This window comes from Phyllostomus hastatus, unplaced genomic scaffold, assembly GCF_019186645.2.
Source record: "Phyllostomus hastatus isolate PE091 unplaced genomic scaffold, TTU_PhHast_1.1 phas_scaffold_46, whole genome shotgun sequence".
Taxonomy (NCBI): domain Eukaryota; kingdom Metazoa; phylum Chordata; class Mammalia; order Chiroptera; family Phyllostomidae; genus Phyllostomus; species Phyllostomus hastatus.
The window spans coordinates 38,348,186-38,374,673 of NW_025334032.1; the positions used below are offsets into that span (position 1 = coordinate 38,348,186).

The window sequence follows — 26,488 nt, forward strand, 5'->3', positions numbered from 1 at the left end:
AGAGCCTGTCCTTGGGGTATTGGTTTTGCTGTGTCTGCCTGTATGGGGGGATCTGGGAACGTGCAGAACCTGTGCAAGCCAGGACACTTTTGAGGATGGAGAGGGAGCCAGGGGCCAAACCCACCCCCACTGCTCCCAGCAGGAGAGGTCTCTGTGGCTTCCGCATCCAGAGGCACAGGTGGGGGTGGGGGGTGCCCCTCTCTGCTGCTCCCTTCTGTGGCGGGTGTGCAGGGTAGTCTCAGTTTCTCCCCGCCCCCCGCCCCGGGAGCGTGTCTCCTCCAGGGCATCTCCTCCCAGCATGAGGAACGAGGGGGCAGGACCCCGACACACCGGCCCAGCCTGGATCTTGGAGCAACTGTGTGTACTGGGGGTGGGGCACAGCTTAGGACGAATGTCCACTCACTGTAGCCAGGGAGCTCAGTCATACAAGCCCCCATGTGGACCACGTTGGGGGCAGGGGCAGCTGCTTCTGGAAGGAAAAGGGGGTAATAGGAAGGTTAAGCGTCCACTGAAGTGACCATTACCAACTGAATTAAAAAAGAAATCACTGACCTCCACCGGAAAAGGAAAGGGCTGAGGTCAGCGATAATGAAATACCAAGTAACTAAACAGGAATTAGGAGCGGGGTGGGTGAGGACGTGGAAACGCGACAGGAGACTTAGCAGGAGGTGAGTCCGGACAGGACGGTCACTACGTTTCCCAGGCCGCAGGGAGCTCGGGGGCTGCCTGGGCGCGCGGCTGCCTGGCCTCGCTGGCTCGCTCCCTGCCTCGGCCTGATTCTTGGCAGGTTCAGCATCTCCACCAGCAGCTCTAAGAATCCGGAGGCGCCTTCCAAGCACGAGAGGCGAACACAGAGTCCGAGGAGGCTCAGCCTGGCCCCAGCGAGGTTGCGGGCGGTGGAGATTATCGAGAGCGCCGGCAGAGGGCAGTGTCGGGCCAGGCATTTCCCAGGCGCGGGGGAGGTGCCTTCTCAGCCAAGGTGAACCCCAGGATTAGTTTCTGAATTTGGCGTTCACCCCTGGCCCAGTTTCCTGAGCGAAATGGGGTAATGTTTCTTTTCATTTCCTCCCAGAATTTTGAGAGCCTGCCTCAGACTAGGATGTGTACATACTAAGAATTAGGCTGCCCAGCCTCGTGCCTCCCTAAAAACCATTGATAACGGCACGCTATTTGATCGCGTAGCGCTTTCAGGGGACACAGAGGGTGTCATGCGTTTATTAAATGCTTCCTATGTGCCAGACACCGTGCTGAAGTCTTACCCCCGCCCCATTATTTAACCCTGCAAGAAAGTATGATGTCCCCATTTTCCAGAGGAGGAAACTGAGGCTCACTCAAGTTCAGTGGCTCGTGAGCAACGTTCCTCAGCAGGAACAGCATTCGGCCTCCAGCCTGCTGGGCCCTAGGCTCCTCCCAGGCCCTCAGTTCCCGCCCGTTCTCCTCTGCCGCACGGATGATGCGTCTACTTTTCAGTGGAAATGCTCCTCTGGGCCCATGGTGTCTACGTTTGGACAGGGAAACTGTCGGTGCATCAGAAGGACTCTTGTCACATGGAGCCAAGTGATGAGTTTTGCATTTGAGTAACTCTTTCATCCCAAGGACAAGTGATCTTTCAACACGTGTTGTATTCGCTGAGAGCGCCCAGAGAGCACTGTGCACACAAACTATTGAGTGAGGCACCTTGTTGACCGCAAACGCCTTTTGTTTCCGTCGTTCTCGGGGATCAGAGCAGGCGAGCTGTGGCTTCAGCGAGGACCTGCATGCCCTTCCTCCTGTGACTGTGGGGGCTGGTCTCACGGCGCTATGGCCACACCTGGCCCTGCGTAGTGAACTTGAACAGGCCAGCATCACACCTCACCCATTCTACCCATGGCAAACATAGTTAACCATGCTGAACAAATGAGTTTTCTTCCATTTGCTTCTTATATATATATAAAAAAAGAAGGTGGGTTTCTCTTTCGTTTGTTTTGTGTGTTTTTGTAGATCGGTTGGTTCACACTAGATTGAGCTGTTGATATTACTGATGACCTCATGCTCCCTGAACAGCTGGGTTTGATCATCCTTGATCAGCTCTTGGCCTTAGTGGTGGATCCAATAATATTTTGATGCTGGTCTGTGTTGCTGGAGATGACCCCCCATCGGTCATCCCAGGTTCCGCACCAGCTGATACGCTGGACTGCAGAATGTGGCGTGGATGCAAAACCCAACTGAGCCCTTTTTCCTTACTGAACTGAACTTCCCATCCTTACCCCCAACCCTGTCCCAGTCATGGAGGGGGTGGCACCTGGGAAGTGAGAGCAACCCCCTGCTCTAGGGCAAAGAGAACTCCCGTCCTGGGGGAGAAGAGCGTGCGGACAGGATGAGGAGGGGGTGGGGTCTGTTTTTTGCCAACGTAAGAACCACCCCAGTGGTGTGAGGCACCCGGCCAGCCTGACATCCCTGTGGGAGGGGAGGGAGCCCGGTGGGCAGGGGAAGGTGGACAATTTATTACCAGGGAGAGGGGAGCGGAGCTTCAGGACAAAGGTGCTGGCTGTGTTTCCCTCTCGTATGAACAATATGACCAGGAACGAGTTTCCCCTCCAAATACCGTCCATCCTTAGATGTCCCTGGAAGTGCTCAGTGCGATGGAAACGCGGCTCAAGAGAGACTCCATCGTAAATGCCACAATTCAGTCAGGCTCCCCTCCAACCTGTCACAGAGGCGAGGACGGATCAACCCGTCTGCACCTTTCTTAGAGCTTCGGCAAAAATTCACTTTCCAGAACCAGAACGTGTTTACATGAAAGTGCAAAGTTTACATTTCTGGCCTCATGCAGGGAAATCAGTTTTGCCTCTTTTTCCGCATTTTGGTGGTTAAATACTGGCACCAAGCTAGTACACCCCAGAAAAGTCAAGCAGTGCTTTCTGTGGACTCCCGTGACCTCAAAACTACGAGCAAAAAAACGCCTCTAATCAAAAATCTCTCCCCTTTGAACGCGGCGGGTTATTTTTGCAGCAGTCTGCACCTCGCCCTGTAATCAAAGCCTGTTATCTCGGCCTTGCGATATTTGTGATTCAGAATCTAATCATGACTGTGTCTGGCACATACATCAGTAGTTGCATTTAAAGGGGAGCAAACTGTGAACTTCTCTTTCAGCTTGATCTTGCACATTGCATTCGAAACTACTTCCTTAACATGGCAAATTCCGACTTTGAACAAGCTGAGAAAATAGGACGTATTCCCCCGTGGAGGTGATCCATAAAGCAAATTCCGATTGGTGACTCGGGGGCTTAGAGTAATGCATTGCTCGTTTTTTTTTCCAAGTCTCGGGGGTGTCATGTATTTATTTGAAAATTTACCAACCAGGGTCTAAACTAGTCTTGAGACCCTGCAGATGCTCCAGGAAAAGTGCTCGGAGGAGGCTGGTCGTGGGAAAGTCTGCCTTACAGGACATTCTCAGGCGGCCGGGCGCTGAGTCGGGCCTGTAATTACCGTTTGGAACCGTGTCGGTCTGAGGGGATGCATACGTGTCTGGTCTCTAAAATGCACTCGTTAACTGGAGACCCAGAGTTTCCAGAGCTCTGGGAGGCTCTCTTCCCAGCTGGACCCTTTCCAGAGGGAGAGAAAACATAAGATTCCCGTCTGCGTGGTTAGCTCCCTGGTCTGGCAGCATTCGCCATTAGAAATGGTTATGCTGATGCACGATAGGGGATTGCAAGAGACAGGTGAGTCTCTGGCTTTTTGGAGACCTGGGCTACCCACATGCGGTTACCTCAGTGAGAGTCGCAGAAGCAGACCTGGATTCCGAGGCAGTTTCTATTAAAACAGCCAGACCCTGGAGGGTGGATGAGAACCCAGAGGCTGGAGTGGGGCTGGCACCGGGAAGGGTACGGCTTTGGATCAGGGCCTTGTCCTTCCAGCAGCTGCGTGGGCCGAGTCTCGTCACCCAGACATTCTGAGCCTTAGTTCTCCCGCCGGCAACACGAGGGTAATGCTGTCTATCGCTTGGAGTCTCAGTAAGGACCAACTGAGGTGGGAGGTTGAGGCCCTTAGTTCCAGACACACGGGAGGTGGTCAACAACTGGTAGCTTATCACTAAGTCGGCCAGGAAGCCCCTGTCAAGTTGGCTCAGGCCTTTGGCCTTCGGGTGATGACCCCTCCTGCGTCTGACTGGGCCTCTGACGCCTTCAGTCATCGCTCCAGGTGAGGCGCTACCCGTGTAGCTGATCCCTGGAACCGTAGCCCTGGGCTGACCGGGTCCCCTGAAGTCATCCTGTCCTCGAGGGTGGGAGCATGCAGATCGAGTAACAGCTCACGTGACACAGGCAGCAGCTTCATCCCTGCGGGCTGGCCGAGTGCAGGGACCGGCGCTGAGTGCCAGCTCCTGCCCCCGTGGTTAGTGCTAGGAGGTGCCTGCAGCGAGGGGCTGGGCTCTGGGCCCGGCCACCTGCCTTGGCGTCTGGCTGCGCTCCCCCTCCTGCTGCGACACCAGGCCAGTCACCTCTCCAGCCTCAGTTACTTCACCTGCAAAGTGGGCCAGCCATGGTCTGTCCGGCCACTTGCCTGTCGCCTCTCCACTGTGCCCATCATCTCCCTGAGCTGGACACACCGTCTGCAGCCTGGGTCAGCGTGCCTGTCACACGTGGCTGTGACCCACACTTCCAGCGGGCAGCCCTGGAGGCCTGCCTGCAGCTCTGAACGCCAGGCACCCGGGTGCTGCCTGCGGGTGAACACGCATATGTTCCAGAATGGTCATCTCTGAGCTCCTTGTCAGCACTTTGTTAACTGTGCTTTACGTGGCCATGTTTTGAGTGAGTTGACGCGCCTAAAATGTAACTTTTCCACCAGCTGTGTGATGCCTACTAGACACAGCTCCATTCATCCCGGGAAAGCACAGGGGACACATTCAAAAGTTAAAGATGATTATTACTGTGTAAAGGCGATTACACAGCAGGAATTAAGAAAGCATTTGTATAATTAAAAAATTCCTGGCTGGCATAGCTCAGTGGATTGAGCGTGGGCTGCGAACCAAAGTGTTGCAGGTTCAATTCCCAGCCAGGGCACATGCCTGGGTTGCAGGCCACGACTCCCAACAACCGCACATTGATGTTTCTCTCTCTCTCTCTCTTTCTCCCTCCCTTCCCTCGCTAAAAAAAATAAATAAATAAAAAATCTTTTAAAAAGTTCCTTATTGGCCGTGGAACCCTGAGTGTTCACACCCTCTCAGGTTTTAGGATAAGTGAGAAAAAAATGAGAAAAACGCTCACTGTGTTTGGAAATTCTCGGACCAGGAGCTGTCCCCGTTTTCACATCAGTGCTGCGCCTCCCGGCACAGATGTTAAAGCCCCACACAGCTGTCCCTCGGGGGGGAAGCAGAAGGGGGCCTTCCACACCCCACCCCTGAAAACCACCTGCGATTTGCGGTTGGCGATGGCATCAGGAGAGTCTCCGCCGAAGCCCCGGGCAAAGGGTCCCCCCCCAACTGCCCCCCGTAGAGCAGCTGCCACAAAGCTCTGTGTGGTGGGCCAGGGAAAAGCCCAGGAGAGTCGCAGGTGCACAGAACCAGACGTGGGTCGGGCGGACACGTGGAGGTGAGCGCTGCAGCAGCCGGGACTCTCTGCCTGCTCTGCTCTGCCCTTCCAGCCGCCACGGTACCCAGGCAGTAACCACAAAAGAGCAGGAGAGGCCGGGGCAGGCGGGGAAGCCAGCCTGGGTAAGAGTGGGTTCAGGCCAGCACGGACCCAGGTGCCAGCCCCGATGTGTTCGTGCACCAGCTCCGGTGAGACGCGCCCCCCCACCCCTGCACGTGGGAGGGTGCCAGAGAACACCGCTGGGGAAAGAGTCTGTACAGGAGACATTTGTCATGGTTGTCGTGTTGTCATGATTCTCTTGCCTTGTGAACAGGCTGAGTGAGCATCCTTAGAATGATAAAAAAAAAAAATTTGGATGCGCAATGGAGTATTTTGAGTAAAGATGAAGAACTTTTACACATGAAAGGGGTTCTCTTAATATCATTAAGCGTGGACATGCAGAAAAAGATAACAATGGGGGGGGCTGTAAGAAGTGTGCCCCCACTTTCGATGAGTTAGAACACACTGAGCATCATCCTCGGCCACCGAGGGGGTGAATGTCCCCCCGATTCTCGGGTTAGAGCTGCCACCCGGCCCCCTTCTCAGCCAGGACTGTGGAGCCTGGCTCTTCCGTGCGGAGGAGCCCCCGCTGAGCCCCGTCGCGTCGCGAGCACCTAGGATGAGGCCACGGTTACTCAGACGGGAACCTCTGCACCTGCCCCCGGGTGTCGTCCCCAGGAGCCCAGTGAGTGTCCGCCGCCGGAATGAACGGCACCGGGAAGTTTCCTGACCGTTGGACAATTTGCACAGAGTTCCTATTTTATTTAAAAAATGTATCAGTCCACCTATAAGAGCTTTGGTTAGGATCAGAAAACTAATTGTAAAGCTTTTGGTCAAACAGCCGAAAAAAGAAAAATATGAAAAAAAAAACAAACCCCACTACATTCGATCACTGAGCTTTACATTCAAAGCCTGATTTGCGTGACGCCTGGGTTTCTGTGATGAAATACAAAGATGATTCCTTTATGATAGGTGGGGGTCTCCAAATATTCAAAATTGTATTTTATGGTTTTCCCTGGTTTCTATTTAAAAACAGAGCGTGTGCGTGTCGGGCAGGGGCGATCAGGAAGAACCACCGGCGGCAAACCAACAAAGCCCACTAGGGTGAAGCATGAACAGCTTGGTGAAGTGTGGTTCATCCCAGCGCCAAGTGATGCTCCCTAACATCACAGCGGTTTTTGATGCCCTTGCCAATGTTTGTGTGACTTTCACTTTAAAGATGTCACAGATTGCCACAAAATAAATAATTTAAGCCTTATGTTCCAAAAGAGTCCAAGCGCTTGTGTCTTTCGCTTCTGGCTTCTCTTCCGGGACTGAGTCGTGCCCAGCAAAAGCAGCCCTCCCGTCTCTGTAGCGCTCCATGTGGACTGTTGCGTGGTTTGTCGTTTTTTTTGTTTTTGCAACGTTGAATCTATTTTCTGCTGTTCTGTTCCAAGTGCCATGGGTTCTGTCACTGCTCAGCGCTACAGCGATAACGCCCCTTATGCAGGAAGAAAGGGGGGTGCATGCCATAGCGTCTGCTTTGATCTTGTAGGGGCGCAGTTTGGAAGGGGTACCCAGAGAGAGCGCTCAGGGCTGAGAACTCAACCCTGGTTCCCCCAGGGATCTGCCATTCCCATGCTGAGTCACATTTGGAGTTCACGCCATGCACAGCGGGGCAGATTTTGCACGCCGTGTCCTCAGTTTAACTTAAGATAGCGTCAGCTTTGGCCAATTAACTTCGCACAAAACCATCCCACCCTCGGTCAGTTATTGGGCTTCTCACTCCACGGTGTGCCTTTATGGGACCACTAAGAGAGAAGGAACATCTCTGCTAAAAGAAATCAGGAGCCAATACTGATTTATGCTGCCCTGTCCTTCCCAAAGGCGACCGAGGGGCTTTTACAAACAGAGAACAAAGGTACCGCCCGAAGACACCTGAAAACACAGTACGCTGACGAGCCGGGTGTTCTGTTCCTGCAGGCCGCCACTGCGAGGTGCACCAGATGACCGGGAACTACATGTGGGACCCCAGCACCAACACGTCGTTCGACATCGGCGTCAACAGGGAGAGCCTGCTGCCCCTCTGGTGGAACGGGTCGGAGCCGCTGTGGGTCACCCTGACCAGGGCCCGCAGGAAGGTCTACATGTACTACTGGCCGGGTGAGTACCTCCAGGCCCTGCCCACCTTCCAGACCCCCAGACACCCCCCACGGCGTCGCCGAAGACAGAGCATGTGGGAGAGGTGTTTGAAGACCCACCCAGGGTTTGGAAAATAGGATCTTTATTCAGGAAGTATTTCTTAGGAGCATGTGTGTAAAAAAAAAAAAAAAAGTTGTTTGGAACCCTCTAACGCTGGAGCAGGCACCACACCACTGCCCGGCCCCCCGGCTCAGCAGTGTGGCTGCAGCACGGCACGCTTTTCCTCGCACAAAATGTCAGATGTCCGGGACAGGTCGTTATAGGATGCTTATTTGCCTTACAAGAGAATCTGGCGCACCATTTCCACAGATTTTGAGTTCTTCTAACTATGTTGAAAACACTGCTCAAAGCATTTACAACTTTTCGGTAGTGTATTTAATGACGCTCCCTTGTATTCATATCCCATGAGAAACTAAATGACTTTACCTACGGCAACCAGGTGAGGAACCGTGCAACCTGCCCTGGCTGCCGTGAGGGGTCTCCAGGATACTCTTGTCTTGGCTGGGGAAGACCTTTCATTAGGGATGAGAGGGTCGGTGATAACGAGATCATCGTCTTCCCACTGTCTTCCCACTGTCTTCCCATGGGTGGGCTTTGTTCCTGGAGATGTGGGTGATTTGCCTCGTCCATGCACAGGGCTGCAGACACTGCTCTGCCTAACTCTTGAGGGAGTGACGCTGGTGGGGGCCGCTAGGGAAGGAGGCGTTGGGGGGTGGGGGGGTCCCCAGGGAGATGAAGGCCTAACTGCGGGGAGGCAGGGGAGGGCGTCTCATTGGCTGGGGCTGGGGGCGGCAGCCGCCTGGTGGAACTGTGACAGCACGGTGGGAGATGGGGGAGGGCAGCAGGTGGGGCTGAGGGAGCGGAGAGAATGAGGGGTGAGCCGAGGCTGAATCACGGCTGGCCCACACTGAGGACGTGGGCCTGCGGCGCGAGCTGGGGAGACGCTGGACGGAGGTGGCCCCGTGGAGGGCTGCTCAGGGCGCTCAAGGCCGCCGCAGGGCAGAGACTGGCATCGCCAGGGGAGCCTGGCAAGGCCAGCGCAGGCCGGGCCGGCGGGCGGATGTGGTTTCAGGGGCAGGGCTAGGGTTTCGTCAGAAGGCACCTGGGATTCTGCCTGCGGGGCTCCCTTGGCTGACCCGACAAGAGGCTTTCGAGCAAGGGAGGGAGTTCAGAGAACCGCATTACCTTAAATGGAGACTCGGCGTTTCTCCGACGGGAAATCGAGGAACCAGGACCGTACCTCAGCCAAGGGGATCAGGCTTGCTGGTGGAGCCAAGCTCGTGGTTCGGCCCGGTGCGATGCGGCCTGACGCCAACAGATGGCGCTGCACTGTGGGGTCGTTCTCAGAAACCGTGGTCAACACATAGCGAACAGACTGGGCGTGCTGCCTCAGGGCCCCGCCCTCAAACAAACCCGAGGACCCTCAAGGTGAACATCGCCCCAGTGTCAGAGTCATCTTCCACGGCGTCTGGTCACCTTAGCACTCTCCCTCGCAGGACTTTTAAGAGCTCCTCCCCCACGATCTCTCCCCAGCTCTGCACAGGCATTCTCCACGGGTGATCTCCTGCGGAGGGGGATCCACGGATGACGACGGTCAGGGAAGATGGGGGATGATCGCAGAGTGGGGGCTGTTGCCTTATTCCAGACTTTTCTCTGAGGAGCAGTCCCGAGCACTATTCTGCATCTCCTGCGGAAGGATCGGGCCCCTGGATGATGACAAACAACTTGAATTTACAGATTACTGAGTACCTAAAAAAATCTCAAAGCTAATTTGCACTCAAAATATCTCATCGCTCCTCCAAAACAGCTCCTTACCGGCAAGGAAAGGCCGGTCTCTTCCTCTGATTCCCAGTTCAACAGCTACTGTGATGGGACGCCTTAGGGTCAGCTCGTACTGTTAACTCTCAGGAGGAAAGGAGCTAAAAGGATAGCCTCCTAGAATTTCCTCAGTGGCCGCAGTGAGGATGAGCTCCAGATCTCGCCGTGTTGAATCTGGAGAGATATCGGGTGAAAAGTCTCTTGTTACTTAGACGCTGCCCAGTCCTAAACTTGATACACAAATAAAGGCTCTCCAAGAGCTGGGTCTGTCTCACGGCCCTGCCGCCGGCCCAGCCAGCGTGGCTGGGGCACCTCCCATTCTTACCAGCTGGTGGCTGAAGGATTCCGGGTCACTCTCCCCTTTCTCCCTTCCCCCGAGTCCCCTCCAGCCACAGCGGATAGCACTCACGGTCCGTGCTCATTTGTCTCCGCGAGATGAAGTGAAGGGCAGTGGCGTGTCTTCTAAACATGGCTTGATTTTGTTTTTCTTCCCGAATCCCCCTCTTCCTTCCCTCCTCCCCCAGGACACTGTGCAGACCCCTCGAGGAGGCCTGGAGAGCCTTCCTCGCTCCAGTGAGCTGTGTTATGACACTCCGAGTCTCGCCATTGAGTCAATATTTAGAAGTGCAATTTAGAAATGGCAGTAGTTCAAGTCTTCCTGTCAGGTAGATAAAGCAGCAGACTGAAAAATTGATCGGCGGTGAGAGGAGTCCAAAATAAGGCGCCTCGGGCCTGGAGAGCGAGAATATTGTAAACAGACCCTTTATGTTCTCGTACCCAACGGTGCCACTGAGCCATGCAGGGAGACATGTGCCTCGGGAACACGCCCGGGCTCTACGTTAAATGTTTTTTTGGGGGGAGGCCCAAAGAAATCAGCAGGCACCGCACAGCTAGGACCTAGTGGCGCTTTTGCAAAGGATGAGAGCCGATTACGGGTGTCCTTCGCAGATTTTGTTCCCCTGCTCTGTCTGGCCTTGTGGTTTGATGTCAGAGGAGTTCTATTGAGGGGGAGGGGGAAGGGGTGCCCGCATTCACTTCACGTGGAGAGGAGCACAGAGCAGAGAAGGATGCGTTTTCGGGCCACTGGGGCTGCCTCACACAGCGGTGGCCCTTTCTGAGTGCATCTTGTGGCTGTCCTGGAACACAAAACAGGAGCAAGGGAGAGTCACCTTTCAGGAGTCTGCGGTTCGGACTCTCCGGAGCGAGTGCGTGAGGACTCCAAGTGCCATGCCTCTCATCGTGCCTGTTGCAGTGCTAACTCCCTACAGCCAAGCCCTCTGGGGGGCTTGGGGGAGACCCTTCACAGGGCCCCGGGAGGGTGCTGGGTGTCGTCCCGCACTCGTCTGCTGGCCTCTCGCTGTCCTCTGCAGGTGTTCCGGCCAATAAGACACCTTCTGTGCAGGGGAAAGACACATCTGTCCGTGGCTTCCCTGCCAGGAGGTGAGCTGGGTGGGCAGGTAACGGTGCAGACCCGACTCAGCTTCTGTCAGGTTTGGTTCGTGGAATGATGGCGGTTTCACCGGGACAAGCAAGGAGGCACACATGGGCTGTCAATCAAGAACTGTGGGTCTTGCACAGCGCCCTGGCCTTTCCTGCTGTGGCGGCAGGTCCCCTAGGACCTTCTGATGTGCTTGGGCACAGGGACAATTAGGAGCCAGCAGTAATCACACAAATACGTGAGTTAACATGACGGCCAAGTTCTTAGACTCTGTATGTGTGACTTCAAACATTTGGATAAAACCTGGAATTTTGTTTTCCAGGCAGATAGCTGGCATTGCAAATGCAAGGGATCTCGGTTTCCACTACATTTTCCAACCACATCACCAATTTAGCATCAGAGTTTAAGACGTACGTAATTTTAGCCCTGGCCAGTGTGGCTCAGTGGATTGAGCACCAGACTGCGAAGCAAGGGTCACTAGTTTGACTCCCAGTCAGGGCACATGCCTGGGTTGCAGACCAGGTCCCTGGTGGCGGGCATGGGAGAGGCAACCACACATTGATGTTTCCTTCCTCTCTTTCTCCTTCTCTTCCCCTCTCTCTGAAAACAAATAAATAAAATCTTAAAAAAAAAAGACGCATATAATTTTAGAACCAGGAAAGGCCTTAGAATGTCGTTTGCTGGTTCCTGGCCTTGTTCACCCACAGCTCTTCTGGAAAGTGATCATGACCATGGAGCCCCTCATCCGGAAAAACACACCCATGCGTACTACACTCCCGATTCTGGGCTCTTGTAACACGGGACACTACAATGACGTGGATTCTTGCATGTAACACATGCAAGATGGCAACACATGCATCACACGCATCTGTAATATCTAATTGATTTGATCTTTTAAATGTGCTGTAAACATGTGTTAAAGACTCACCAAAATATCCAGTGAAACCAAGCTCTTGTAATGAATGTTTTCTGGCCACAGTAGGCTCGGGTCAAAATTCTCGAAGACTCTTTTGGTTGAATTCACCCTGAGTCGTTTCCTGTGCTTGTTGTGACTTGGACAAAACCGGCCTCCTTGATGTTGTCTGTCTGTGTCAGCAGGAAAAAGATCACCCGTTCTCATGTCCAGTGAGGTTGTCCCCGAGAAGTGACCTTGAAGAGCGTTCTGCAGGGTTTCTGGGCATTGGCCGTTCCTGCTGCAGGGAAACTGAGGGGGCGGGGCCTCTCTGGGCTTCTGCCTGTGGGAGCCACTCCCCCAGCCTGGGGCCGTTTTCACAGCTGTGCAGCCTGTGAAATCTCCTGTCCTAGGATGCTGTCTTGGCCAAAAGGGCTCACCGTGTCTCGGCAGCATCCATTATGGTCATTAGAAAGCTTTACAGGCAAATCCAGGGATGAAGTTTCATTCCTCACAAATCTGCGTCTTCATAAAACATCTTAAAAGGGTGTGACTTGAGGGCTGGGGATAAGCTCTCCGGAGACAGCTGTGAGCAAAACCAGACACCGGCCCTTCTCAACCCTGAGAGTTTACCCTCCAATCAGGGAGGCAGCTGGTGGTCTCCCATTAGCGCAGATACATGGGGAAGTGCGCTTGTTAACCGCGGGACAGTGAGAAGCATGCTGCATCGTGGTATCATTTCATAAGGGACCTGGTTTCACCTGGGGCTGTGACGTAACACCTGAGAGGGAGGTAAAGTGGGGGAGCGACAGTGGGGGTGTTGGGGGGACAGGCATCCACAGGGAAGGAACAGTGTGTGTTAAGGCCCTGGAAGGGGTGGCAGAAGCATGGAAGGTTCAAGAAACCGAGACGGGAGGGTGCAGGTGCTGTGGCTGAGGTGGAGAGAAGCCGAGGCCAGGCCAGGCTCTGCGGTTCGAGCTGAAGAGTTTATTCTCGTCCTGAGACGAACAAGAAGTCGTTGGAAGGCTTCCAGGAGGAAGGTGACAGTGTCATACGGGCATTTGGACAAGACCGCTCTGGCCACCACACGGAGAGCGGAACATGTGCACCTGCCCTGGGTGGACAAGGGGTGACCGGCCGCTCAGGTGTCGCTGCAGGGGCCTAGGGATGAGGTGGGAGTAGCTGGGACCAGGGTGACCGAGTGATGAGGCACAGATGAATGGCCAGGGCCTCGGGGAGGGAGTGGATTGGGGGTTCAGAGACTGAGCCAAGGCCGGGGAGGACCCTGTGCCCCTCCTGCGCCAGCAGCCCCCCCAGGCTCGCCAGCAGCCCCTCAGAGCGTGGGGAGGGGGTCCAGAGGGAGGGGCCCAGCATCCCTCTTCCCAAATTAAATCAACCCTCCGTAGAGGATGCCGAAGTCTTGGCTCTTGGTGGCTGAGGGCCGCCCTGCACCCATTTCTTGGTTAGTGCCAAACACTTCCTGGTCGGCCAGTGAGCAGGTGGGCTCAGCCCCCTCTGCTGCGCCTTTCCTGGCTGGGTCGGTGGGCCGCTGGCTGTCTGACTCAGCGTGTGCTGGGACACAGGGGTGGCACTCCCCCTGCCCCCGAGCCCTCGGTGGGCAGAGAGCCCTGCTGGCTCCTGTTCCCTTGCTGGGCCCCAGCCCCTCCCTGGGGTGCTTGGGGACCCCGGGGACACTCAAAGCAAGGAGCCAGAATGTGGATTCTAGACCAGGTCAGCCACTTCCTTGCTGGGGACAGTCCCTTCATTTCTCTGTGCTCCGGTGTCATTATTTGTCCCACAGGCATGGCCCGTGTTCCTCTCGGGCTGGCTGGCCTGTGAAGGAGGAGGGATACGCAGACTTTGAGACCAGAGTCGATGCTCAGTCCACCCTCTGTCCCCGGGTTTCGGAACGAGAGCTCTGAGTCCCACGGGGAGTGCCCTGGCCCAGGTCCCTCTTGGCCCCAAATAAAAATTCTTGAATTCACACCAAGAATCCAAATGTACACTTCAGCAAAGGCCACAGAGTGAAACGCAAGCCCTATTTTAACTCCCCAAGAGAATTCTGGGAGAGGCCGTCAGGGTCAGTAAGGGACCGGAGGGCATTCCCAGAACAGGGGCGGACGGCTGAAGCTGGCCACTGGGGTGTTGGAGAAGGGAGGGAGGACAAAGTCTGGCTTTTTCATGTCCCAGGATGGGGGGCAGAAACTCAAGGCCACACGCAGAGGTGGAGCTTAACCCTGGGCAGCGTGGCCGCCAGACTGGCCCCTGGTGGTCGGCCCAAGGATTGCAGAGAGGTGGCTTTATGGGGCCAACACACACAGCACCCACTCCTGGTCCCAGCGTTCCTTGGAGTGGCTCAGGGCCACCTCAGAGGTCAGGGACCAGGGAACCCCCAGCCACACAGGGAAAGGGCAGTTTGACAGACCTGGAGACCACCAGCTGGGACTGGAGGGGCCGGGGCTCCTGGACAGGTGCCAGAGCCCCAGCAACCGGCGGCAGCGCTCAGCTCTGCTGCGGAGGGATCGGCAGCACGTTGCACCCTGAGCCGGCCCCGTCTGTTGTGGCCCAAAGGCCAGGGAAACACCTGTGCAGAGGGGGAGGCTGTGTGGGGAACAGCATGTGGTGCAGGGGGCAAGACGGCTTTCCGCGGGGGGACCGTGATCTCGCTGTCATCGTGTGACCATTTGCAAGCTGTGGATGATCTCGAAGCATATGCCTCAGCCCCGATAGTGTGTCTGAGGGCCTCAGGGACCCCAGTCCAGCAGGGGTCACTCACTCCTCGCCTGGGGAGGAGGGAGGCCCTGACCCCCTCCCCCAGCCCCGAGATCCCCCCCATTGAAAGCCGACCAGGAGATGCAGAGATTAAACCCCCCACTGGCCCCATGATGCCTTGCTGTGGTGTCACCACCGACCTCCCTCCCGCAGCGGAGACTCAGCAGGGGTTAGGCATCCGTGCCTCCTCACCCTGGTTTCCTGTTAGTCACTTCTGATGCCCACGGGGTCCTTTTCAGCCCAGTTTCGGAATCCGCTCTAATGGACAAGCTGCTTCTCATCTCATTCGTCTCCGGGGCTTGCTCTCTGCCCCCGAACACAAGGCCAGTCTTCAGCAGCATCCTGCATCAGGCCGGCCCACCGCCCTCCGTCTCCACCAAAACACAGACGTCTCTCAGCCCCGGGGGCCCGGCCGACCATCGGGGATCAAAGGCCCCGCTTTCCCCAAGGACACGTTCCCACCAGCTCCTGGGCCTCAGCTGCGTCTTCCTGGAAAAGGTTCCCTGTTTCTAAGTGAGTTAATTGGCTTAGCTGTTTTAATAAGCTCTCCTGAGATGTGTATTCAACAGTCGTACACCTGCCTCGTATCACAGACAACGCAGTGCACGGGGGTTATTGTTACAAGACGTGTCAGAGTTGGCAAGCGGAGCTGCACTTGGACGGCGAGACCTGTGCTCCAGGAAGCTGCAGAGATGTGATGTGTATGGGCTCGGCTTGGCGGTCCTGGGAGAGAGTCGCGTGGGAGCAAGGACGGTGCGGGGAGCCGTGGGAGTGCCGAGAACGCGCCAGAGCTGGGAGAGCCCAGGACTGGCCAGCAGGGAGACCTCGGGCCGTCCCCTTCTCCCTGCTGTGGCCTGTGTTTGCTCTCTGGCCAAACAAAGGTGCCTGATGTGAGGTTGCTCTGGAGGCGCCCTCCGGGCAACGCTGGAGTTGTAGATGCCCTAGCTTTGCATAATTACTATTTTTATAAGATTTTATTTATTTTTAGAGAGGGGAAGGAGAGAGAGAGAGAGAGAGAAACATCAATGTGCCATTGCTGGGGGCCATGGCATGCAACCCAGGCATGTGCCCTGACTGGGAATCGAACCTGCGATGCTTTGGTTCGCAGCCCACACTCAATCCACTGAGCTATACCAGCCAGGGCTGCATGATTATTTTGACAATGTTGTGGCCCATGGCAGTCAAGCGTCGTGGCAAAATAGGTATGTTACAATAATTTTCTGATGACAGAAGTTAAGTCGGTTCCTGTTTCATAGAGTAGATTCCTATTTCAGGGGTCGCCCTACTGGGTTCCCAAAGACTTACACAAACAAGATTAGTTTTAAGGGAACCCATTCTCGAAGCCTCCGCTTTCATATGTGTTGTGAAAGTTGTCCTAAAACATGCCCTTTTCCTACTTTGCCTAAGAAAGAAGTGTCCCTCTGCCATCAGGAACCGTACTGAGGTACATTGCCATAGTGTATAAAAGCCTCTACACACACACAAAAAAAAAGAGAAGGCAAAAAATTTGTGTAGGTATTGAAAAAATGAATGTATCTAATGATAAAAATAACAAATTTTTAAAAAAACTCAAGTATTTTCCAATTCTTGCTTTTTTATTATTTAAGAAAACCTTCATTGGGTTGTCAGCTAAAACATAATTTAAAAATTGGTGATGATAGATCGTTCTGTGAATGTTGGCATTCCAAGACACACTTCAAGGAATTGAATGCCATTGGTACAACAAGCTACTTCTGTTTCCATCTACTTATTTATGGGAACAACTTCCTTAATACTTCCATTTAACAAGTGAAAATAGAATGGATTCTGAATGTGTCTTGTACTAGAGATCAGTCATAGTCATGCGTGGATATATGAATTAATTTTTGAAAGCACACCTATGTCTTTCATTATGAGATTCATTTCTAATAAAGTGTCACTTTTTAGGTTTGAGAATTATTTATTGGCGTTTGGGGTTCCCCCTGGGGCAATGCCAGGACTGGTTGTTTGGAGACCGCTCTCTTCTCCAACAACAAGTAGAAAGTCTGCTGGGCCATGCGCATGTGTGTGGTGGATCAGAGATGCACCAGGACCTGGAGAAAGAGCGTGTCTGGCTGTCGGCACCGTGTCCGCCTTCCAGGCCAGCGCTGGTCTCAAGAGCAGCAGGCGAGGAGCTTTTGAAAGGAGGAGAGGAGAGGGGTGAAGGACAACAATCTGAGTGCACAGACCACCCAGGAGAAGAGACCTAGTAAACGCCCCAGGCTGCTGGGTGGACAGTAAAAGGCAATAAACATTCTAGGGAAAAGGATCAAAATAGAAAAGAGGTGAAGACTTCTTGAGGGCTGCACCTTCATGAAGACGAAGCTGGGCATCCAGTCGTCTCGGTCTCTGACTAAACCCACTCTGGATCGTGATGGTCTGCCCAGAGCCCAGGGCCCCATCACGAACAGGAGCCTATATTCTCCAAAAGAAGATAAGATAAAAAGTGTCCAATGATACCTACAAGTTTACATATAGGGTATGCAGCATTCAATTGCAAAAAATAACCAGAATCTAGGAAAACGAGAGCCGACTGAAAGATCAAGAGGCAAAAAAGCAGACGACAGATGCAGACCCAGAGACCGTCCAGACGTCAGACACGGACCCTAAGAGTGCTGTGGTTAAGGACTGAATGACAGTGTGGAGACATACCAGCAGTCAACTGAAAAATTTTAAAAAGGTTTTATTTATTTGTTTATAAATATTATTTGTGGATAAAATAAATATTATTTATTTATTTTTAGAGAAAGGGGAAGGGAGGGAGAAAGAGAGGAGAGAAACATTAATGTGTGGTTGCCTCTCATGCGCCCCCTACTGGGGACCTGGCGTGCAACCCGGGCATGTGCCCTGACTGGGAATTGAACTGCCTGCCATAGGCTGGCACTCAATCTCCTGAGCCACACCAGCCAAGGCCGGAATTGTTTTTTTAGAAAGTGAATTCTAGAACTGAAAAACAGCTATCCAGTTTAAACGTGAAGAGGCAAACAAGATGGAAAAGGTAGAAAAGAATGTAAGAGGCATGTGGGACCTAGTGAAAAGGCCACAGAAGACATACCCACGGAGAGAATGAGACGCAGGTAATATTTGGGAGATAATGACTGAGGGCTCTCCGAAACAGACAAGCGATATGAAATCACAGATTCAAGAAGCGCTGTGAAACCTGGGTGAGAGCATCACAAATTTAAGAACTGCTGGAAACCACAGCTAATGAGGAAATCTTAAAAGCAGCCAGAGAAATTTGTTCAAAGGGGCAGTAATAAGACTGACTTTAATAAGCAGACTTTACAAAAGAAATATTGGAATCTAAAAAGACAATGGAAGGACATCCTCACAGTGGTATGATGAACTAAAGATCAGCACAGAATTCTACATCCAGTGAAAATAGTTTTCAAAACTAAAAGCAAAATAATGGCCATTTCTAGAAACAAAGAAACCTGAATTTGTTGCCAGCAGGTGTAAAGGACATATTTGTGATTTCATCTTATGTTTAACAAAAATGTTTAAAAAGTATCAGTAAAAAATAAAAAATGTAAACTGAAAAAAGCTTATAAAATAAAGATATAAAGAAAAGATTTTTGTGCAGCTGTACAATGTGTTTGCATTTTAAGTGCTATTACTAATGAGTCAAAAAAGCTTAAACAATTAAAAGTTTATGTAGTAAAAATGTTATAGTGAACTCAGGTGAATTATGAACAAAGAAAAGATGTTATGGACTGGGTGTAGCGTAAGTGGGCGGTGTTCACCAAGTCGACAGTTCTGTGCAGAAACACCCCGGTCCTCGCCCTCACTCCCTGCGTCAGCCAGAGCAGCGGCCAGCCCCGTGGGCTCCGCTCACGCACGTGCCCTGTACGGGTGCACCCTTCTTTATCTTGTGGACCCTGTTTTCTCTGGGCCTCTCCTGTGTTTAGACACCCACCCCTGTGTTACAGCTGCCTGTGGGCTTTAGTGGGGTGGCCCGCTCTGCAGGTTTCACCATCACCCGAAAACCTCAGGAGTGCCAGTGCCCATCTTCACCATCACTTTGTGTTTCGTAGAAATCTATCTGGCCATACAGCCATAGCTGCTGGTGTGTGTTTATTGGTCCAGGGTAAAACATGGCTCCATCCTCTTCTTTTTAACCAGTCACTGTATTTATATTTTTAAAAAGTTTTCTCTAAAGGGTAGCATATATTTGAGCTTTACATTTTTATCCAGTCTGACCATCTCTCACTTTTACATAAAGTGTTTAATCCATTTACATGTGATATAATTACTGATATGGTTAGAATCAAGCCTACCATTTGTGTATTTTTTAATTTAACTTTTTTTATTTCTTTGTAACTCAATTTTTGTCTTTTCTTATATGAATTAAGCACTTTTGGAAACTTATTATATATTTTCAATTGATTTCAGATTTTATTTTTTTCTGATGGTTGCTCTAGACACACCAACATGCTTCCTTAACTTACTCAAGTCAACTTGAAATACTGTATTACCTCACAAATAATGTTAGAATTTTTGAATTTGAGAATGCCATTTGTTTGAGTATATTCTTTATACTCTTATTGTCATCTATTTTACTTATGTTTACATATGTTGTTGACCCCATAATATACTGCTATTATTTTTGTTTTAAAAAGCCAACAATATTTTAAAGAAATTTCTTTTATGTTTACCCTTTCTGGCCAACATTGGTGTCATCTGTGGATGTGGTTCCGTTGACTACTTTTCTCTTAAGTATGAGGTACATTTCAGCGTGTGTTAGCCTGGCTCATGGTTTTTTATTATATGCTGAGCGTTGTGTGAAAAGCTCCAGTAGAGAGTGTAGCCAACGATATTTTCCCCCTTGTGGTCTGGTAATATACAAACACAAAAAAGTGTGTAGCTTCTTTTATCTGAAAAACGATGGTCAAAACTCCACTACTTGCAAACTCGCATGACTCTGTGTCAGGTGCGGTACCTGGCCGTACTGTGCACGCAGTTCATCTTTTGAGGGACAGGTGGGGTCTTGTTTGCATTAGGGTTGCTGACACTGAGCGTGGAGTGGACACAAAGCATGGGCCCACTCGCACACGGCTGAGTAAGTATCTCTGAGAGCGCAATGAACATCCACAAATAACGTTCAACCGATAAAACACAGATATCTCAAGTGCTATAACTGGTCAAGGTCCCCCACCGGCATTTCTCCCAGGGATGAATATCTTCCAGGAACTCATGGGCAGGGTTTACTCTGGGGGCCTCTAAACTGTTCATCCTACTCAACACACAAGTCTTGGAAGGACAGCTTCCTGCTTTCTAGGTCTGTCTTTATTGTCTTAGACAGCGTTGCGCTCCCTGAGCCCAAGAAATCAGGCCGAGAGCGTTGGGGTGTCCCTGGAGCACTCGGAGTTTGCTGTGGTATGCTGGATGGAGGCATTCTTCTCGGAGGCTGCCCTGCCTTCTCATAAATCAGCTGCGGCCAACTGTAGCCCAGATGTTGCCAGCTGTGACCAGATGCACCCAGGAGTTGGCTTAATGCGTTTCTTGACAGAGACGTTCCCTTCTCCCCACATTCCCAGCTTGTCCCACGTTCACTCACTTCCACCCTGGAAATCATTTTCCCTGGGCCACGGAAAGCTCACCATCTGGTCTCCTGATAGCCCTCGTCTGGGACTGTGCTCTGCTGACAGCCCTCCACACACACCTTATTGTTTCTAACTTTGAACTTTTGCTTCTGCTGCTCTCTTTGCTTGGGGTGTCCTTTTCTTTCCCGCCTCCACGGCCACCTTCTCCCCCCGCCTGACGCATTGGCTAGCTGCCGCCTGTAAGACTGAGCCCAACGCGGGCATGCAAGGAAGGCTTCCAGGAGGAAGCACACCTCATCTGAGTCTCCACACCCCCCAGTAGGTGTGTGCTTCACTTAGACAGGACTCCTCTGGGATGCTGCAGGTTGGAGACTCTGATTGATCCATTTCTGTTTCCACCGTGTCTGAACGTAGTCACTAGTTCGCAGTAGGTGCCCAATAAATGCACCCAACTAATTCAAACTGAATCTGGCTCATCCTTCCCCTGCCTTATATCCTGAGAAGGTTGGGTGTCTCTTCCTCAGGGCAACTGCTTCTACTTTCCAGGGGCCTGGGCCAGAGAAGCTGGGGCCATAGCGACGCCAAACAGCTGGATGCCTTTTATTCTTTTACTCCATTTTGGGAGGGCCAAGGCCACGGCTCAGAGTCCTTGCTTGCACTCTGTGACCTCTAGGCTTGCTCATGTAGGGCCGTCCCTGTAGGTCCAGTTAGACTAGGGAAATATTTTATTATTCCTGGACTCATCGGATACCACCTAATACTTAATTCTAGAGTAGGCAAAGGTACCGTAGGAGAAGTGGTAGTTATGAAAAAATGTATAGAAAAAGTGTTTTAACTGAGACATTTCTGTGTCCTAACTAATTTTTTGTTTTAAGTTTGGGAACTGGGAAAGACAATTACTGACTCGTTTTTGCTAATCCCTGGCAGGGGACACCCCGGGGTTGCGTAGGTAGCAATGACCTTCCAGAACCTGTGCCCCAGTTAAACAAAATGACGGGTAGCTCTACCACTCTTCAGCACGGAGCCCCACCATTTCATGAAAATGGGCACAATTTCACTTTGACTGGTGGTGCTGACCTCGAGAAAGAGGCTCACAGCCCTGCCTCGATTCCTGAGGAAAGTAACTGTGGACCGTCTCCTTCCTTCTCAGGCTGTGAGGTGGAGATCCTCGGCGTCAGACCCACTTACTGCCTGGAATACAAGAATGTCCCGACGGACATCAATTTCGCCAACGCAGTTAGCGACGCACTCGACGCCTTCAAGTAAGTGTCCCGGACGCCCAGCCGCGCCACTGCCCTTGCTCGTTCCCAGGACCGACCGTGAGCGCTAACGTGAATGCAGAAGGCGCAGGTGGAACAGCGCCTCAGAGAGGTGGCGGTTTGGGGAGTGCTGGCATCTCAGGAGACACTGATAGGTATTTGGCAAAAAGGGAGGATCTGCGGTGAAATAGGTTTAGACAACGGCTTCCTCTAACCCTCTTCTTGGAAAGGCACAAAGCACTTAGCGTATTAGAAAGTAACACCCGGTTTGAAAAGATGCAGAAGTTAGTAATGGCGTCCTGAACGGCACAGGAGAGTTGTCAGGGCACGCGACCAACGAGACGGGTCAGGGCAAAGCCGCACGTCAGTCCCAGAGGTCGCTGGAAGTGGCCGTCAGTGGGTCGCCAGGTGGGGCTCTCCACGGAAAATCGGCAGCCCGGAGGCTGAGGGTGCTGGGCTCTTACGTTTCCAGGGCCGGGCGTGGGGTCGCCTGGGCCACTCAGTGGGTCTCCGGGGTGGGGTCTCTTCTGGGGCACATGCAGGTTCCGGCTCTGAGAGACAGGTTGGTGAGAAAATGAGTTTAAAATACTTAAAACCGGAGAAGGAACAAATTAAAATTGTAGGAGACTAGGGGGAGGTGGGCAGAGGGAAGGAACAGGGTCTGGGGGAGCAGTCGTTGAGTAAACGTGTCCCACCACGGGGTCTGTAACTCAGGCTGCGCGCCCCTGCCTCCTCCCCACTCTGCTTTCTCCTCCTCGCTGGGAGTGCCGAACCGCGGTGCCCAACCGCGATGCCGACAAAGTCTGTGTAGACGAGGCGCTGCAGGCGCAGCCGATGAGCAGAGCTGAACCTCGGGGCGATGGGGCTGGGTCTACGTGAGGCTGTCTCCAACGCAGACAAAGGCTGGCCATCCCTGCTGTCTGTTGCCCCGCCAGACAGGAAAATTTGGGACACAGTTGTCCCACAAACACCGCCGAAGGATGCAACACCCTGTTTGGCAGTGCGGTCTTTCTCGCGTCCGTCTGGCCATGACAGCGCGGGGTCTCCCAGCGTGCAGCCCGCCGGCGCGGGCGGACAGCCTGAAACGAAGGGGTGTGTTTAGAATGCCTCAGGCACCTCTTCCAGCTCGGCCTCCGATTCCTAGCTGTACTAAGAAGAGCGCTTAGGGCTCTCACACACGAGTGTGCAAACACAAACACAACATACACACACTTCTCCGCGTCAGCGCCGCTTATTTACAGTGTCTTTGTCAACTCTGCCATTAGCTGGAGGGGCAGAGGGAGGGACGCAGGACCGGTGGGCTTTAACAGAAGGCAGGCAGGGGAGGCGGTGAAGGTCTTGACCGTGGAGTCCCGCCAAGGACAGCATTGACGGGGTGCATGTCAGCCCGGACACTGCCCATGTCTGTGCAGGAAGGACTGACCGGCGGCCAGGCCACGTCTGACCGGGGCCTGGCCCCCAGTGCCCATCGGGCTTCACCGACCCAAGTCACACACGTGTCAGGTGCTGCCTGTGCACATGGGCCACGTCGGTGCAGAGGAACGGAGCCGGGGAAGAGCACGGATGCTTCTGACGGGATGTTCAGGAGATGACCGGGCCGGTTAAAGGGAGGCTGGAAGAGACACCAACGAAGGGAAAGGATGATAGAGAATCACTCTACCATTGTTATCATTATTAGGTGTAATTATTATTAGATGCAGAAATGCTGAGTAACTTCAAGGACAACCCAACCATGATTCTGGGGACGGCTGTCTCTATCGGACGAAAGTCACTTCATCCTGCCGGCCTTCGACAGGGCGGCAGCTAACGGTACGGGGCTCGAACCGGTCGTTACGCCTGCTGGCCCGTGAGCAGGCTTGTTAGATGCTGCCCTTGTACCGCCCTGGAACGGCAGGCAGTTGTATTTTTGGCCGTATTTGTAAGCTTTGGATTCTTTTTGTGAATGGTCAGCAACTGCAACCATTCCTTTCAACTGCCTCCGTTTCTCTCCCCCCACCGCTTTCTCTTTCCAACCTACGTCTGTGGGGAAAGTGGATGAACAGTGACAACAGGAACTCTTTACATTGGAAAGAAGTCTGGACAGAATCCTGAGGTGACGGGAGACCCGCGTGTCCCCGAAAAACCCCAGGACTAGGGGCCCCTCGCAGCTCTCAGGTAACCGATGAGCACATGTCCTCCTGGCGCGGTTCCTGGACCTGAAAGCCATGCACAGCCAGCCCCGGGTCTGCAGGCATCCCCACCACCGCTCCTCACCCGGCCGCGCCGTGACAGATGAGCTGGCCGGTGATGGAGCCCAGGCCCAGGTGGAGAGCAGCTGGCGACCCGGCACTTGTCCGCTCCGCTCCAGACAGGCGAGAGCTCCGGGCCCCTGAAGACGGCAGGTCCCCGGAGAATCCGACAGACCCAGCCTCGCGGCCTCTTGCGAGAGGCACGTGTAGAAACCCCTCCCCCTGGGCACCCCACATCCAGCGCTGCCAGCATCTGGACCTGACAGCGTCCTGACACGGAGCCAGCAGGCCCACCTGTGGGAATTCCTGGCCCTCGGATCACGCGGAGGTCTGTGAATATGGCAGGTAGCCTGAAGGAAACCAGCCCAGGGGCTGCTGCAGTGGAGCGAGGTGTCTAAGACGAAGTGACTCAGAAGCATTTCATTGAACTTGACTGCAGCAGGGACCTGGTGTGAGAAAGGTCCCCCACACACAAGCCCCGCACCACCTACACGTAGGCACCCCTCTGCGAATCGCTCACCCGGGGTGCTGTGCGTGCGAGTGCACAAAGCGTCTGCACGCTGTGAGGCTTCTCCGGGGGAATGACTGTTCTGGAAGGTTCCATGTGTTCAGACGTAGAGGTGGAGGAGGTGCCATTGCCCATCGGTGTAATGAACTTGGGCCTCAAAAAAAATGTAGGGGAATGCGTGAAAATGCCATTACACAGGAAGGACGTTCGCCCGCCACCCACACGCTCGCAGTGGCTTTTCAAATGACCTCAAACTGACTGTTGTTCCCTGCGGTCTCTGGTGGCCGGGAGAGCGAGGGTAAGTCATTCACACATTAGCGAGTGTGAATATGACAGTATCACCTGTGATAAACACCTCGCTAACAACCTAACCCCATCCTCCTCCCTGTGCAAGGTGCTGGTCATGACATTTGTAGAGGGGCCAATTTATTTCATTCTAAAAAGAGAAAAGGACGTTTGGCTAGAAATTTTGCTTAGCGTGACAGCAATGGGCCCTCAACACGGTGAATGAAGCACACCTCAGGGCAGGCGGTGGGACAGCACAGCATCATTACAGGGTGCCCTTGGCCATGACGACCGACCGCAGTGAAGAAAGACACCGTTACAGAACTCAAGGGGCCGGTTTGTTTGTGTGCATCAAAGCCCAGTCAAAAGCAAACAGGAGTTCGCAGCCGAGGGAGAGAGGGCTTATTCGTCGGGGAAATGGCACCCAGCCCGGAGTCACAGGTGAGCCCGTGTTCCAAGACTGGCTCCCCGATGCCTTCCAGGGGATGGCTTCTGTAGGAGAAAAATTATTACTCACGGCGGCTAAAGGACCTGGGGTGGCGGCCTCTGCTGGTCGGTTGGTTGGGGCCAGGGCAGGCGGTCGGCGATCGTTGTACCAGGTCCTGAGGTCAGCCCCGGCCTTGCTCTGTCTGGTTCACTGGGACGTGGTCTGCAGGGCCTGTTCTGCCCTCAGGGCCTGGGGCCGAAACACCCCTGATGCCAAGATGTTCTCTCCGGCTTGACCGACACTCTGCCTCTGCGGTCAACAGACCTGAGGCTTTGTCCTCAAGACAGTTTCATGCTGACCAGAATCTGAGGTCCTAAGAGGCCAATGATTAAGGAAGGGGGTGGACAGACTGGAAAGGAGAAAGGGTCGAGTTAAAGGAATGATGTTTCTGCGTGGTGACAATACCAGAACGTTCTCCGGGGACAGTGCAGTGGATGACGAGGATGGGGACGTTCTCGAGCCCAGGCTGGTGAAGCGCTCTGACCGTGAGGGTGACAGGTGCACGTCTCCAGGTAGCCGTGCCCCCGGGGTCTGGGAGGCCTTGGGTGGCTTTGCTCTGCTCCCTCATCTGCACGGTGCGCACACGCTTTTCGACAGGGATGCCTTTTGGAGGCCTGTCTGACCCGCAGACACGAGTCTGTGCGTGGAGACGTAAAAAGGACTCCGTTTCACCGTGCTGCCTTTGCTGCGTCTCCCGCCGGCCTTCCTGGGGCGGCTGGGACTCCTGTAAGAGCACGAGAACCACTTCCACCAGACCAGCCGGGGTAAGCAGGATGCGCTGTGGGCTGCTGAGACCTTTCGGGGCGCTGGCGTCCGCCCCACCTGGTCTTGGCCTCGGCTGCACCTCTCTGCGGCGCTGGCCGTTGAGGATGCCTGGGGAAGCCCTCAGCGCAGGGCTGGCCCAGAGGAACTGTCACTCACTGAGTGCTTGCTGCGGTTATCCATCCCACGGGCAGTTACGCGCGCCTGCTGCGTGCCAGATCCTAGGTGCGAGCTGAGAGGATGAAGCACCGCCCCTGGGGGAAAGGACTCGGACGATTTAGAGAGTGAGAGGGACGCACAAGTGGACAACTGCGGCCAGGACGAAAACTCACAACCGGAGATGAACCTAACGCGCTACGGGAGCGTCCGGCGGGGCCGTCCCTCTGGGCCTGGGCTTCAGAGCCAGCTTCCTGGAGGAGGCAACAGCTCCCCCGAGACCTGGGGGGCGGGCAGGGCGTGCGAGCCCGGCCGTGTGAACCACACTGTGTGAGCGGCTGTGCGGCTGCGTCCGTCCCCGTGCGGACTGCCGGGCCCAGGGCGCGGCAGGCTGTGAGCACGCACGTTCCTCCATTGCCTGTGCTCTGAGTGAGAGTGGGAAGGCCACCCCAGGGGAGACCACACCACCACACGTATGTGCGTGTGTTTAAGATGTAGCTTCTTATTTACTGTTTTCCATGGGATATTATTCTGT

At 53.7% G+C, this 26,488-nt stretch overlaps 1 protein-coding gene across 2 annotated transcripts in view; it reads left to right on the forward strand.

The window, feature by feature from the left end:
- ENPP6 (ectonucleotide pyrophosphatase/phosphodiesterase 6) overlaps positions 1-26,488 on the forward strand; it is a 74,643-nt gene that overhangs the window by 24,575 nt on the left and 23,580 nt on the right. For both annotated transcript variants that reach the window (XM_045821448.1, XM_045821447.1), the window contains exons 2-3: positions 7,569-7,748; positions 21,419-21,530. In XM_045821448.1, coding sequence (XP_045677404.1) covers positions 7,569-7,748; positions 21,419-21,530 — 292 coding nt within the window. The remainder of the gene's footprint in view (positions 1-7,568; positions 7,749-21,418; positions 21,531-26,488) is intronic.